Source organism: Anopheles marshallii, chromosome 3 (assembly GCF_943734725.1).
Source record: "Anopheles marshallii chromosome 3, idAnoMarsDA_429_01, whole genome shotgun sequence".
In the NCBI taxonomy this organism is placed as follows: Eukaryota; Metazoa; Arthropoda; class Insecta; order Diptera; family Culicidae; genus Anopheles; species Anopheles marshallii.
The window spans coordinates 26,116,979-26,133,319 of NC_071327.1; the positions used below are offsets into that span (position 1 = coordinate 26,116,979).

A 16,341-nucleotide genomic window follows, 5' to 3' on the forward strand; every position below is an offset into this window, starting at 1 on the left:
GAACTGTTAGCTCAAAGGCGATGCGAGAAATACGATGACGAGCTCAATTTTCGCCTGCAAGAACTTGGTACAAAAGCGATAATGTTGTTGGGTGAACCAGTACCAGAAGACGGTGCGGCCATTTCCACATCTCCCACGTACCGGCGTATGCGCTATGGTCGCAAAAGTAATGAGATTTTAATGAAATGAGAATTCGACAATCAGATGGATTCATCCCGTCGGGAGCAGCCGGAAACCGGAAATCATAATCCCGGGAGAAAATCTTTTGCCCATTAGTTGGCATTTTCTTTCGATTGGGGCCGGGGTATCGGGAAGGTCGGGAGCGAATGAACCGAATTGGAAGACACATTTGCTTTAGTTTGGGGTTGGATAAATGTTTAAAATGGTGACAATGATTTGCAGCCCACCGGCGAGGGAGATGGTAAAAAGGGGCATGATTCTTCGAGAAAAACCGTTTGCACGCTGTCGACTTACGATGTAAATCCAGCACAAAGCTGCTCTCCTTCGGTTCCACCAGCAGCGTGTTCGTTGCCTGGCAGGTGAAGATGGAATTCAGATCCGAGCGCTGGATTGCTGGCCATAGCAACCGATTTTCGATGACATCGCCAGAATTGTGCTCGTACTGTTCGTCGACCAGGATGCCGTTGATGAGCCACTTGACCGAGGGCTGGGGACGACCTGCGTGGAAAGGGGCGAGTGGAAAATGAGAGAAGCGGTATTTAGATTACTGTTGCACAAACACTAGCGGCACTAGCTGGTGAATTGTTCGGCAAATGCCGATCGGGTGGGCCGGACCGAGTTGACATTGCATATTAAATGATTCCCTCGAGTAGCATAATTTCGATGCGAGCTTATATTTTCGTGCCAGTTTTTTTTTGTTGGTTTCAGAAATATTTCCGCCGGTATTGGTATGGGAGCAGGAACGACGCTGATGTCAAGGTATTTGTTTTGCTTAGAATGCGAATGTTTCTAGTCCGGTTGGTAATTTGGTTGGAAATATTTCATTGTGCACCGTAGTGCAAAATTCCATCGATGCGTAAGTATTTGATCGACATAATATGCCGGTTTTTTTTGTTGATAACAACATAGCTATGCGACGGAAAATGTTGGTGGTTTCAAATACTGGAGATCTTTAAGGTTATTACACAATGTTTTGGTCGGTTCGTCAATGAACGTCATCAAAACGATCGAATTATGCTGATATTTCAAAATTGTACACTATTGTCAATAAACGTAACACAACGCATAAAAGTTAAACTAACTTGATTTATAATTACGGTTGCTTTAAAGCCAGCTAATGCAAATATTTTCACAGTACATGCATTTTTGTTTATTTCGATTAACTGGTCATTACAGATTAATATGAACCATTGATTTCTGCCTTAAACAACGGGTAATTTTATGCCAGGATCAAAATGCTTTTACTCATTGTGAAAATTGAATACATTACCGCACGCAGGCACTAGGCACTGGTACGCTATGGACAACGCAGACAACAACAAAAAAAGCACACCTTTCGACTATTGTTTTTGTCCAACTCATCTGGTTAGTTTAATTATGGATTCACCTGCCCATGCGGGGGGTTCTTTGCACCCATTTACTGTTGCTGACGAACTCGGTATGTGCTGGCGGTACAACAGTTTGCCAAAAGTGTAACCATTCGATTAATTAAATCTGGTGGTCCGACGATGAAACCACGCTGATGTAGATTAAAAATATAATTTATTACTCCATGGTGGTTTGTTCTGCAATCAGCTGCATGCTTGTCTGTTGGGCTGCCGGTGCTAAGGTTGGTTGAGAATAGAATGCAACTGCCTCGTTTTTTGCTCTCTGTTAACAATCTGGCAGACTGTTTAAAGTTGATCATTTGCAGTGCGCTAGTGTATCGTGGGGTAATGCAGGTTTAAAAATTACCCTACTTTTACAGGACAAGCATTTTAGGCTTTTAGGGTTATAGTGATTTGAATGTATTGTTGAACTGAATTTTCACCTTTTTTTTAATTTTCAAGATTGATGAATCCTTAAAGTTGTATGAAACCTCTAAGAATGATTAAAGATTGAACAATGTCCCAGTAAACATGGTTTCAAGTCTAAGCTTTTGAATTGCATATTTATATACAGCCGAAATATCTCTAGCATTCAACCGATTGCGAAGAGTTGACGATTAATCTATGAGGATTAATGAGTCTCTGAAAACAACTGTTTGAAGATTCAAGAATCATTTAAGTGTCGATTCATAATTTAAATAACTGCTCACTGAAGAGTCACATGATTGACACTTATCAAAAGATTCTTGAAGCACAACACTAGATTTCAATGTAAATAAACGAAATATTATATTTCATCAAAGCTAAAGCAAAGCAATAGTTATCTCGAAGCATAAATTGCATCAGTAAAATATATGAAGTACGTCACGAAATTATAAATATTGAGAATAAGAATGAAATATCAAAACTCGAAAAACAACTTCTATCGTTCAAATCAAAATTTTGTGTATTCTATTCAAGGTTTGGTTCTTTTACAATAATAATTCCTCAAACAAACAATCATTTAACATATCCTTATCAACTTGACGTCCCCCCAATGTTCAGTAACTTAAAATTTAATAAAACACTTTCAATACCTCTAGCTTTGTTTTCGACATCTTGCATCTGCCACCAATGAAACCCTCTGGAATCGAAAAAAGTCTAAAAGTCGTTCAAAATCTCATCTACGCCAAGACTGTCAGTTTACGATCCTCCTATCACACGACGGAAGATCGTAGGAAGATGGCTGCGTTAGCTTGTGTTACTTTGGAAGCCAAACTTCACCCTTTCCCTGCAAGGTTACTTGATTTTTCGATTGCACTTTGAGTCGATGTAAGTGGTGAATTAAAAATACCACGAACATTTGTGCACAAGCATGCACAGCAGCTTGCTTCCACGAACACACCGTGCTTTTGTGCTCGGTATTCTTATCTTGCTTGCCTTGCTTTCACCGGGCGGAAAAAACTCCTTACGCCCGGCATAATCGATCGACGGCAACACATGAGCGCAGTGCGCTGAGTGGCAATTATTCGAATTCTCTGAATTCGTTCAACGGCAGGTCAATAAAAAATAAATAACCATTATCTACGTCTGAAACAAACGCGCTGTTCGTTGTTCGCTGCGTAGCGTGGAGAAACGTTCGGTTGTGGGGGACGATCCTGTCGCCAACCGAGTGTGCAACATCTTGCCACTGATTGACACTGATAGGAGTTAAATTTGATATTGATTCCACCGCTAATCGATTCTGACTTCTCAGCACCGTGCGATATCCGCTGGAATTTTTCAGTTTTGATAGATCCAGCTCTTCAATAAAATTCAAAAGCATAAAAGGAATGAAAATCGATACAATTTTGATCGATATTATAAAAATTGGAGAGTTCAATTTTTCAATTTTATTTAATTTATGAATTTGATTTAAAAAGTAGTTTTTATTTTTGTGTAACTTTAAAAATTGCGTACACTTAACAATTGCAAGTAGTTAAATGTACAAATAGATAGAGAAATCGAACATTAGAATACATGCTCAATAAAAATGTGCTAGAATCTTGGTTAGTTTTCCATATCGTGCAAAGTAATTAATGGAAAGTGTAAAACTCCTGACGCCACGCAACTGGACCATGGAATATTACTCAGATTGCATTGGTTAATTTTCCGTTCTGGCTAGTGTAATCTCAACTTTCCTGCTCCACGACTAGCGAAAACAAAATGGAAATCACGATATTTGGATTCTTTTTCTTTTGGCGGGTCGTAACAAAGCAGTGTACCCCGAAATTAATTCCAATAAAATAAGCAGCTATAAAATCAATTCTTATCGTGTGAAAAAATGTAAGTGGTTTCTCTGCACGCAGACCCTCACCGTATTTTGGGCCCATGTGGTTTTGGCGGTGAGCGTGGATCGTGGAAAACATTTCTGCATTTTTACCCGGCAGCCAAATAACCGCGCACCATGCCATAAAACTTGTCGATGTGGTTTCGCGTGAACTGAAGAAATGAACGAATGGTGCCGCCGAAGGTTGGATTGGAAAATAATAACACAATGCAAGAATGTACCGCTGCGAAGGCACGGTGGAAAATACTGTTCTTATAGAACTGCATAGCTGCAGCTTCTAAAGCAGCAGTGTGGAACTTTGTCGTGTACAAATTGTTGCTAGCACGAAATGAATTCGATGCAGCACGGGAACGTAAGCTGTGGGCCACAGGATAAGGCACAGACCCGTGCAGTACGGGTTGGCCAAGATTGCATGCGCCCTTCGGATGAATGGTTTCCGAAACAGGTAAGCTTTTCCAATGGATGATGGTACGTGGCGTTTTGCACTTTTGTTCGGAACAATAGTTTATCGAACGTTTGCGCATTGAATGGGGCATATAAGCGAGAGAACTAATAGCATTCATATATTTCATTGTAATTCAATACAATTAGAATCCTTGAAAGAAAATGTATTATAAAAAAAGGAATAACAAATAATATTCCATTTCATAATTTTCAGCCAAACATCATTCCAATGTCAGTCGAAAAAAATTCCAATGGTTTGCTATTGGATGTAGTAGATATTTGGAGTAGGTATTTGAAGTTGTGATTAATTTAAACGCGATACACATCATAATTAGTCATAGTTGAAATACAGTTACGCAAAAAAATATGAAAATATGTTTCATTTTTAGAAAACATTTTTTGTGGTATTCTACTTCATACTTTTCGTCGGAATTCAATCGATACAAATAAACTTTTAAACAAACTTTCATCTCGGTTTTCTTTGACAGCAAAGTACAGTATGTCCGTTGCTATTGTATCGACATCTTTGTTCAAAGTGCTCTTCGACCGATAGGTGCTATTTATTTATATAAATTATTTACACTTATTCCCACATTCTATGCATTTCCAAACCAGAATTCGTCTCCTGTATTGATGGTTCACCGTCGACACGGCAAGCTAGGTTCGCAGGTTTCGTCTTTTTGCTCCGACCGTTTCCGTTAGACGAGAGCGTTTCGTTTCCAATCGATCAACCTATGCCACGCGTTGAAACCACTTCCATCTGCGAGGAAGCGGGCCGACAGCGAACGACCTTTCCAGAAACGAATGAATGATGGATGTCAGGAAAAACCGTTTTGCAGTATCGATAACACATGTCCTTCCCGTACACGTCCTCCACATTTCCTCCCCGTGCGCAGCTTGCCTAGGATAACCACAGCCGCAGGAATGCTTCTTCGAATAGATCAGCTAGTATCAGCAGATTCGTTCCGAGCGCGTAACCACCACTTTCAACTCACTTCCGGGGTGTTTCTTTTTTTTTGCATAAACCGGATGCAGGGAAATCTGGAATGTGATGAGAAATTTATTTTGGCCCAACTCATGGCAATGCCGTTCCTTTTTTCCTCACTGTTCGCATCACCCGACACTTTTATGTTATGCCGTCGTTGGTTCGTGCCACGCGGTGGTAACATGGGATTGGTGGCCATTTTGGGGACAGGGACACATTTTCCGCCAGTAATCGATCCTGTTTCGGAATTTTGTGCTGACAGTACCGAATGATGACACGTGACAACACGAAGGGTGTAAAACAAGGAAGAGTCAGCCGGAAATGCGTTGCGATTATGTTGGAAATTGGTATGTGGGAAACAGTTTTTTTTTTTATTTAGTACAACGGATGGGTAGAAACGGCAGACAAATGTTGTATATTTTGTGTGGTTCAATTTCAATTCAAAGACTGCTGACTTTCATGCATCATAAAATGTATGAAAAACGGTGCGGTAAGGCATCATTGCTGCCGGGAAGACATCGAAATTGAACCTTTAAAGTTTACGGTACATAAGGAGAAGGGCACGATGGTACGTGAATTAAAACATTTCACTAACTTCGAATTTACTTTTGAATGTCTTATCTGCTACTGGGATGGGCTTATGACTTTTTAATTGTTACGGAGATTAATGTGATATTATTGGCGTTGTAAAGGTTTGATGTGTATCTTGACCAATTTTGACGTTCTTATAGCTGAACAGTCATCCTTTAAAGTTCATTACATTACATTCATTTGTATGATAAAAGAAAATTGACGTAAAGTTATACACAATGCGCTTTTAAATAGATTTCGTTTCCACTCAATCATCGCGACAGAGTAAAACCGTCACAATGCATAGCAACAAAAGCAAACGACACAAGTAATTATAGTAAAGTAAAGTAATGTGAAAATCAACTTGAAATGAAGCAATGCGGTTGAAAAAAGATACGACATGACGAAAAGTATCGAACGATCGCTGATGCATAACCAAAGCGAGTGATGAGTAGTTACCGCAAAACGCATAAGTGACAGCAGTCTCCAGAGCTGTCACGTTTGACGTGTGATTATCATGTCAATACCGCCTCACCGGCATGGTATTACTCCGTGATACATTTCCGGTGGGAAGCATGTTCGATGGCGCGAGCACGCAAATAAAAAAGTACTCCACAGTTGCACAATTACTTTGTTTATCATGCCGATCTTCCGCGTGTACTGTGACGCACAGTTTCCCTTTCATTCGTTACACCTTCAGTGCTCGCTTTTGGGCCGGTTAGATTCATGGCTCGGAGGAGAAAAAAAAACAACTACCGGGCAGATTTTCGAAGGGATGAATTCCATCAACGCTATCGGAGAAAATTTATTTGCACGAAATATGTAAATCTGTGACACGTTTGAGCTGTGCGCACGGGACCACCACCAAAGCGTTACCGTGCCGCAAAAAACATCCACATGGTTTCATGATCCATGCACACAAAAACAACGCAGAGTGTGTGCGCGCCTCTGTTCACCAGGTGGGATGGGAGTCAAAAAGGGCGAGGCAAGGGAAGGAACGAATTGCTTGGGTGGTAAAGTACACCGGGGTGGGATTGTCGTGGGATATTGCGACCGGGAAAAATCCGGATTGAGATATATGACGCTTGCGAATGGGCACATTTTGTCACATAAAAGCGCGATACATTACTGTACGGTTAGCGCCACACGAGGAGCCGACATAATCGACGTGCTGCTACTAGCCGGCGTCACACTTGTATGCGTTTATTCGAAGCCATTGTGTACGCACGTGAATGGCTAGTATTTTTGAGGTTATTTTTTGTCTGTTTGCTTTTTTTTCGTTGCTTTTCCACTCTGCAGTTTCCTATCACGCTGTAAATCCGGCCACTTTAATACACAAACGGTTTTCGCTTTATCGCCATTTTGGGAGGGCTTAGTCGGGCAGCTATCTGGCGAACAACAGGAAAACGGGACGGTGTGGCCAAGGGTGCCGATGGGCATGTGATGGGTGATCATGTTAAATTATGGTCCCAAGCAATAGTCTTCATGTTGGCTGCCGTGTTTTATATGTATACAGCCGTTATACACAAGTAGGTATGCTGTATTGTTGTGTCGCCTTTTCTCACTCACCCTCCTGCATGTTGTTTGGCTTCGTTATCAAAAGCACCATATTTCAACATTATTGCGCGAAGATAATATTTTCATATTATTAGTTTCCCCCTGGCAACGGTGCATCTGCTCGGCATGGCGGCAATCTTTTACCGTTTGTTTCCATTGCGCTGCAATGCAACGGCAAAGCGGGCGAATTGTTTGGTAAGAAACGAGATTTGCAGCAACACGGACCGGGGGAAGGAATATGCAATAGGAAGCGGCAGCATCACGGACTATGCCACGGGTAACCTGGTACCGTGCGCTCTGTGCGATTGTAGATCAAAAAGAATCTCCCAGACGTATCGTAATGTTTTCACCAATGTCATTGAAATATGAAGCTCAAGAACGGAACGGGCGGAAAACGCATCCACCATCAGTGGCGGTCCTGTAGAGCAGCGTTAAAATGATGTAACGCTTGGGCAAAATGCTTCACAATATGAAATTATTGCGCTTCTTGAACTGTATGGAATACTAAAGTTATGTGGTGAAACTTCAGGAAAGTAGGATTTCATATTAAAACTTGAGAACAGAACAGATGAGATATTTCAATAAAGCTTTTAAGATTGATGTTGAGAGCACTGTGAAGGTGGTAGACATACCAAGCCCTTGATTGCATTTCTTTTGGATTTATCAGTGACGAAAGTGACCACAATCGTCCTAGAGCGTGTTGTCTTGAATTGAACTCTGGTATGTTTACTTTGGAGAACAAGCAACAACAAAAACCACAGTCGAACAAAACGTGCGTTTGCTTGATGTGTACTACGAATTGCAAATGATATTTCTGTTTGAGATTTTTTTTACGCATGACGTGCGCAGCATGACGATCACTCTTTGTCCAAAGATATCACAAGTAAGGCAAAGCATGCGACTAGTGCAGCACTGGGGTAAGGTCGATAAAAACTATCGAGAAATGATCTAAAGACGCACAGAGAAATGGCTTTTTGTGGTGGTGGCAATTTTGGTCCAGATCAAAGACCTGCTAAGAAAAGAAATTAAGCTTTTTTTCTGGTGCAGACCAGGCCTCTGGTGACTCTGGTACAAGAAAGACCGAAAAGATCTGAAGGGATAGCAAACAGGAGTGGGAAAAAATTTAATCATTCCCCAAGGAATGCGTGTCATAAACCACTGAATCCAATCAGACGATTCATGATGCAGGACACGAACACGGGTTCGCTCATTCGGAAGCACAAACGATTCGGGCGACATTCTGACAGTCTCGGATGAACGTCATGCTCAAACCGAAGCATGTCCTTTGGTCCGGTGTCCCCTTTTGCCGTGTAGTTAATTTTGTTCGTTTCCTTCCAACCTCGGTATTCCACACGTTGGCGGGGAAGAAATTCCGTTTTGCGTTCTTTCTTGCCGGTGTTGTGTGCCCACTCCATTGTCTTTGCTTTCTCCTCGTACTATTTAGGTGCCTATTGGCACGGTTCGAAAATCTCGGACAAAACATCAACCCCGGAAAAAGAAAACGACCTTCACCACAGGCGGGTGGCACCTTGGTGTGGTGTGCCATAATCGGATGGGCTTTCGTAAAGCCGATCATTCGATTTGAAGTGGAAGGAGATATTTTCGCTGGTAAAGCCACTACGTACGTAGTGGTCAAACGATCAACCCTGACCATTCGACCATCCTATACGATCGATTATCACGTTTTTAGCTCTAATATTCTGGAAAGCGCCAAATGCCGAAGGGCGGGCACCAAACGACACGAGACCATTCCGTCCCGGTCGTGTGCAGAAGACTTTTAATTCCAATATTGGAAGGATGGATGAAAACCAATTTATTTCCCATTTACTTCCAGCGACCAGGAGAGAGGTCATCGATGGGCTGCGTTATGCTTTACCATATACGCTTCTGCTATGATTTTTCCACCATACAACTGCATGACACAGCGCCTGGTGGCCAATCACATCCGAACGGCTATGCACGTTCTGCTCATGTTTCTCTGCTCACGGTGAGTGGGACCGTTCGTCGAGAATTCTTCCAATATTTACGGTGGTGGTGCATAAATCCTGGCCTATCGATTGACACTGCAATCAACGTTACTCAAACCATTGCGCACGTTTATTCGCAATCGAATAGTTGTATCGTGTTTTGTTATTATAAGCTAGAGAAATGATCAACGGCGGAAAATTGATATTGAAAGGATTTTAGGAATACTAACAAACAAACAAAGCATAATTGGCTTACCAGAGTTTCGTAGCTGCAGTTGTGTTTTTCTAAAGCACAAGCAATTTAATGTAATAGAAACATAGACCATTTGATTAAGTTGATCTTTAAAGCACAGCGACTTTTCCATCAAAATGTATGTTTTGTTATGTGTAATAATATTGTTCAACAAATAGAATAATATAAAATTCAACTTGATCATAAAATAACTAAAGTAGCTCAAATTGTAACCATTCTTCAACAGAGCCCATGCAAATTTAGTCTACATCAATGTTAGCTTACTTAAAACATTCTACTGTAAACATGTTTGCTCTCTTCAAAGAAGGGCTGCATCAATCGAAAATAGTTTAGAAATTATTATTCTAGTTTAGTTAAACGTTCCAGTACCGTACACATTTTTGTAATAAATTGGAAATATCAATTTATATTTTATGTTAAATTGATTATAAATCTGCACATATTTAATAAATTAGTTGTTTTATATTATAACAAGCAAACGGGAATAACAGTATTGAAAATGGTACAGCGTTGGTACTTCCCTTTTTCCGGAAATTCCCTACTTTCAAACCGATTTGCTTTAAGCGAACTCATATTAGACACTGATGCACCTGATGCACCGGTGCTGCAAGGATCATTAATTTCAATTCCAAAATCCGGTAACAAAAACCGTGCGGATGGGACGGTAGAACCGAATTAGGTGCCGATGTTTGACGCGAATCAGCTGAAACGGAGCATATTGGGAGGGTTTGATGAGTGATGGAATTGTGATTGGCAGGCTAATTAAATTATTTACCGTGCAATGGCAATGGCGAAGCATCCGTACAGCGCACCGTACGTGCATGTGTCCAGGAAAAGCTTGGACATTGGTTACCGTTCTGTGGTATTTTAGGTTTCGTTAGGCAAGTATTATAGCCGGCAGAAGGACACCTTGCCATAGCTGTAGGCAACGCCCTACCCCGCGCAGACGGCATGGTACGAATCTTCCGTGGAGAACCGTTTTGCGCGGGAACCCAAAATCAACGATTCGATGATGTTGATTGAACGGTGATAAATCGGTGAGTAGTGCCGATTTAATAAATCTTCAAATCAGGACACCTCCCGTAGCTGCTAGCACGCATGCTGAATACAGCCTCAGAATGGTGTTTGGTTCATGAGCAGCATCGGACGGAATGTAGGATGCTGGCGCTGGAATTTGGACCCGTACCGTCCAACAGCAGTACTACGGGTTTGCTTCGCAACGGTTAACGAAAGGTCGTGTGAAGTTGAATTTCATGAACGTTGAGCTTCTATGGTGAAAATGGTTTCGTTGTCCAAACCACAACGTAGCCCATCGTACATCGGTGTCTGGAAAATGATTAATCGATACAATGGTTAAGGGTTAGGTTCATAAATACCATACGTCAGCGGACGGATTCTACTCGAACTGGCCCATTCCACGTTAGTGAGCAGGCTGAAAGAACTGTAAAAGGCACACGGAGACCTAGAATTGACCGCACTCATGAGTGACTGAGGCTTCAAATATCTTCATCATATTTACTACCAAACGATACTTTTGCCCACACAATCATCGCAAGCGGAAGCTTCTTGCAGTTGTTGAGGCTGAGGATAATGACAAATGACATGCAACGGCTCGATAGCAGGAGGCATTCTAGCTTCAATATCCTAAGCGATTTATTTTGCAGCTATTCAGCTCCGAAAAACGTCAAACTATTTATCAATCCTGCCAGGAACTCTACATTCTTTGATGTACTCGTTATTGGGCCAACTTGGGAAATAGCTGTGAGTTTTCTTTTTGTACTGAGAAAATAACGGATTTTCTTCGGGTTTTTGTTAACTTTCTTAATACAATCGTAACTCATCATCATTTGTCTCCTGATGAAGGTAGACAACTTTATTTATTGGTTTATTTGTTTTTATTAAGGATTTGCGAATCTATGCGACGAGGTTAATTTAAATTTGAGGTTGATCTTTTGCAGAAGAATGTTGATCGGGAAACATAGTTTATTAAAATCAGGTTTGTAACTATTTCACGCATTCTCATTAGCTATCCGAAACTATGGGAAAACGGTTTTATTTCACGATAGCAATTTTGTATCTTGCACCTACAGCTGTTTTTGAAGCTCATTTGATTTTATTGGACGTACTTTGACCTATGCTATCAATAATATATGGCGCTTAAATGGTGCATTCGAAACTATTACAAACTGAAATCATTTCATTTCCTTTCAACTCAGCACCCGGTTATGAAACTGTCGGAAAACTTTAACTTTAATAATAAAACATTTTTCAATCACACCGAGCTAAGGCAATGGATAAGTTAAGCTGTTGAAGAGCAACAGCACACACGCTTTCCCGGTAGCTACCCAGTAGCGTTCATTTCACCAGCGGAAATAGCTCTTTGCTCGATAAACCTCGACCTCAAGCCGGTTCGGGTAGAAAGGTGACGAAAAGAGTTGGAACCTTTCCGGTGTGGCGTACTTGGTCGGGCCGCTTGCGTATGCGTATGTGCATGTGGAAAACGATGCTCGGTGGGTTTTGTAGGCGAAGGCGACGAAAAGTTGTGTATAAACTAAACCATAACTTTAGTACAAAATTCTATCGCACTGCCACACTGTGTTCCATTCCGCCGGTGGCCGCATGGCCATGTACCGAGTGCGTTTCGGGTTTACCTTTTGCATGTCTTTAACTGGGCCAGTTCTTGAACGGCCTGCAGCACTGGGTGTGTATGAGTGTCGTGCATTGCTTTGAAGAAGTTTTGTTTGCTGCACTTATCCTCTTATTTAAAATCCTCTCCGTAAGCTTAACGGTTCGGTTGAAATTGTTCGCATTGTGGATGAAAGCTTCACAAGAACCGGGCCGCTCGTAGTGTTATCAACTGTTTGCATACATGAAAAACTTTCAGTGCTTAGCGCGTACAGGTACGGGTGTTGTGGTAGAACCAGTAAAATTTTCCTGCCGCCAGCTTTGGAGGAAAATTGAGGAATCGTAAATAGCAGTAAATGCAACGGTTTGTACGACGGGCCCCACACGGCTGGGAACTTTTCAAAGGCGAGCTAAAAAGTCAGTCCCATGACTTGGGGGTTTAGGTTTTAAAATACTGTGCTTTTCCGACAGCGTTACGTGGGTTTTTTTTTGCATATTTGAAGCAGCGATGAGCAGTCGTGGAAGGACATAAAGAATGATGGAGACTATCCAACACCACCGCAGGATGAAGTGCGGAAAACATTGAAAAAAGCGTGGAAGGATTGTTGTTAGATTTCAGCCCTTCTCATAAATTTAACAACTCAACCTCTTGGCAAATTAGGAATCGTTGTATTTTACATAGTATGAATCAGTTCGAGAGTAGGATTGAAAAATAATGTGATTCAGTATAAAGTTTTATTAAAGATGTGTAATCGTCAACAAGCGTCAGTGTAAACTTGAGGTACATACGGATATGCGGAGCCCACGCATGTATAGCGTACTTCACTAATGGATCTCACCTGCTAGCATATACTTATGAAATAAGTAGTTTAACAAACTCTATAAAACATTGCTTTATTTTTATATCACTTTTCATTTGGAGATGCCTATGGAGAAGCCTAATTTTATTTTTAAAAAACATTAAATGTCATCTTACAACTTACGGAAAAGCTCAACCATTTGTTAAGATAACATATGTAATTTCGACATTCTGATTTGTACTGACAAGGCAAGGCAATTTAAGGGATAACAGTGTTTGATGTAATATTTTTAAAGTTCTGAACGAGAGTGTATTCTCGAAAAGTGTACTCACAAATATTATAAACAACTTGGTCGAGGAAATGCTTTTTTAAGATGTTCGGATAGAATATGCAATTTAATCACTAACAAAGGTATGCTAGCAGCACGTGTCCTTCAAATCGTCATTGCAGCTAAATTGAGAATTTTGATTTGCCTCTAACCCGTAGCAGCATATCGCTATTATACGCTGAAACTCACTCGTCGCTTTGAGCTATCCAGCACTGTGTGATAGCCGACTAGCAGCGAGCACAATAAAAGCACCTCTCATGGGATGTGGCTTTTGGTAGGACAATCTCTACCACTCTGTACCGATTTAAGATTCAATTTTACGGTCTTTTCCCAGCGTAGATTATCTGGCCTGCAATCTAGGTCCATCGATGGATCTGATGTAAAACGGTAGCAATGACTTGCGAATCCCTAAAGGTCTCGTCAGCAGGTCCCGGACGGCATAGTTGCATGCTGTTTGATCCTTGTGCCGGGTACCAGCATATTGTGACTAGGTGTAAGGAAGCGCTAGGTAACTTGACGTGTCCCGGCTCCTGTGCACACCGGGAGGATTCCACGACGGTTCGTAGTAACCAAGGGGATGGATAAGTTAAGATAGTGCCGGTTCCGGACTAAAGAACGACTGAGGATGAATACTGCGTTTCCGGCTGTGTAAGTCTTGCATACTAATGAATCAATTAAACTTCTGTCATTATCAGTGTAAAATGTACGCTTTCGTGACGCTGCAAGACGGCCAGCTGGCCAGTGACCAAGTGTTCGTCTGGAAATTATATGAAGTTTCCTTGCATAACCGGCCGATCCATTCACCGCTGTTGCTGAGCTATGATGAAGAACTTGATGCAATAATCCTACCACGATCGAGCATTCGGCTTCGAGCTGGTAGTTTTGGTTGGTTTAATTGAGGTTAGGAATTGCTTCTTGAGAAGTCCCGGCTCGTCGGTGGTAACTTCTTCTGTCGAGTGTATCCGGTTGCTCTATTGGCAAAGTAACTGCCAATAATTGCATTAGGAAAATGGACTCTGTGATGATGTGAAAGTAGTGTCTTCAAATTGAATCGAAACTGCTTCGAATGGTAACTACTGTGCCGATGCGAACCGAACAGTCCGATGTCGAACGAGAAATTAAGGTTGACAAGGCTTTTGAGTGACAATAAAATGGTACAATATATCTGGCAGATTATTTTGGAACGAACACACGGATGTGAACCCGATTGGTGTAATGTGTCCTTAATTATCTGTCATAATCAACACACGATTTGTGAGATCTGATAGCTTTCAAAGGAATGCGTATTTCTCAGTAGATTCACCTGATTGCTAAAATTTTGTTCGCAATAACTATTATCCAATTATTAACATCAATCCATAAATAACATTGTGTTAGATTTATCTAATAACAATAGCTGTAGTAACACGGTCAGTCGGAAAATTCATTCAAAATAACGACATATAAATGTAGTAATGTTTCTAAATGTAGCTTACCTCCAACAACACGGCACGTTAGCACGATGTCGTCACCTTCCTCTTTTGGTCCAAGCTTTGTGCTGTTCAACTGCTGACCCCACTGACTGAGAACCACGGGATGCTCGGGCAGAACTGTAAAAACAAGAATAAACATACGAATTTAATTAATTTTATGAGAAGAAATCAAGAATAGATTTTTAGTTTTGAATTTTATCAACTTAATAATTGATAATCATATAATCACGAAACCTTACAAAAAATGTTGTCTGAGATCATTTTGTCATATTAATTGCCACAGAAACTCAGTTTTGCTCTTGTATAGGATACATTTTTAAACCAAACATGTAGGCAACTTGGAAAAGTTTTGAAAAGCAGTATGAAATTTGAACATAATATGGATCAAGCCTAATAATAGAGCTTTGCTCTACTACAAGCTGGTCAAACTTTCTAGATTTCCGTGATGGTGCATTATTCTACCAGGCTTGATTCGTTTTTTTTTATCCGGGCCGCATGTCGCATGCAATCGCAGCTCTACAATCTATGGTAAAACTTTGTTTTCCATTTTTTCCCCTAATCTAGTTCATCTACTGATCTGCAGCATCCTGATAACTCGACCCATTCAGTGTTGTAGTATCGCAAGTAGAGGTGTAAAACATGAACCCGTGAGGGCGTGTAATTGAATCTCCGAAACCTAAATTAATGGGAAAAGTTTTTCACGCGCCGTCAGGTGATTCTTACTTGACTCGAGACCGAGAACATCGCACCAGATCCGAGGCGCAATCACTACCGACGGTTGCGAAAGCGTGAGACAAACGCGGAAGCAAAAAGAGTGAATGAAATATTGAACCCCTCGGAACGTGTGTGTGTGTGTGTGCATTGGAGAAAGGTACGTCGTTCGGATGTTTTATGTCCCTGTCCAAACAAACTAACCGTACAACCCCGTTTACGCTACAACGCTGAGCGGACGAAGGACATCAGTCTTGTCGGATTTCTGCACCGTATTATCGCAACTAACTGGCAAAATGGCAGTTATCAAACAGTTCCTTCGCCGCACCCATCCCCACATGGTAAACAAATGAATCATTGCGGTTCGACGACCGATGAGTGCTGCCGTGAAAAGTCCGTGCACGGAAGTATTTGCGCATATGACCGGCTTTAGATTCGATTTCTCAATTTGGCCACATAAATTGATTTGATAACTTCTGTATAAACAGTTCATTCCAACTTGCTTTTGGTTCGTTCGGTTTTTGCAAATGTTTGCCGAGCATAGATTGCATCAAAGCCAGGATTATCAACAGATTCGTTAGGGAAGAGACAGGAATTGCATCTCCGGATCGGGCGTCTAAAGCGAGATAAGCCACTGTATCAACACTCGCATATACACACACACACACACACTGGAAGAATATGGAAAGGTTCCCGGAGACGGACACTATTCTTCTTTCGAACCCCCGGCCCAAGAGGGAACAACCAGGTACGATATCATTGCGCATCGATTGG

The 16,341-nt window shown here is 41.4% G+C and overlaps 1 protein-coding gene across 1 annotated transcript in view; it reads right to left on the reverse strand.

Annotated features, from left to right (window-relative positions):
- Positions 1–16,341, reverse strand: part of LOC128715812 (CD166 antigen-like) — a 113,621-nt gene that overhangs the window by 22,967 nt on the left and 74,313 nt on the right. The window contains exons 5-6 of the mRNA XM_053810729.1: positions 14,860–14,973; positions 475–678 (exon numbers count right to left, since the gene is read on the reverse strand). Coding sequence (XP_053666704.1) covers positions 475–678; positions 14,860–14,973 — 318 coding nt within the window. The remainder of the gene's footprint in view (positions 1–474; positions 679–14,859; positions 14,974–16,341) is intronic.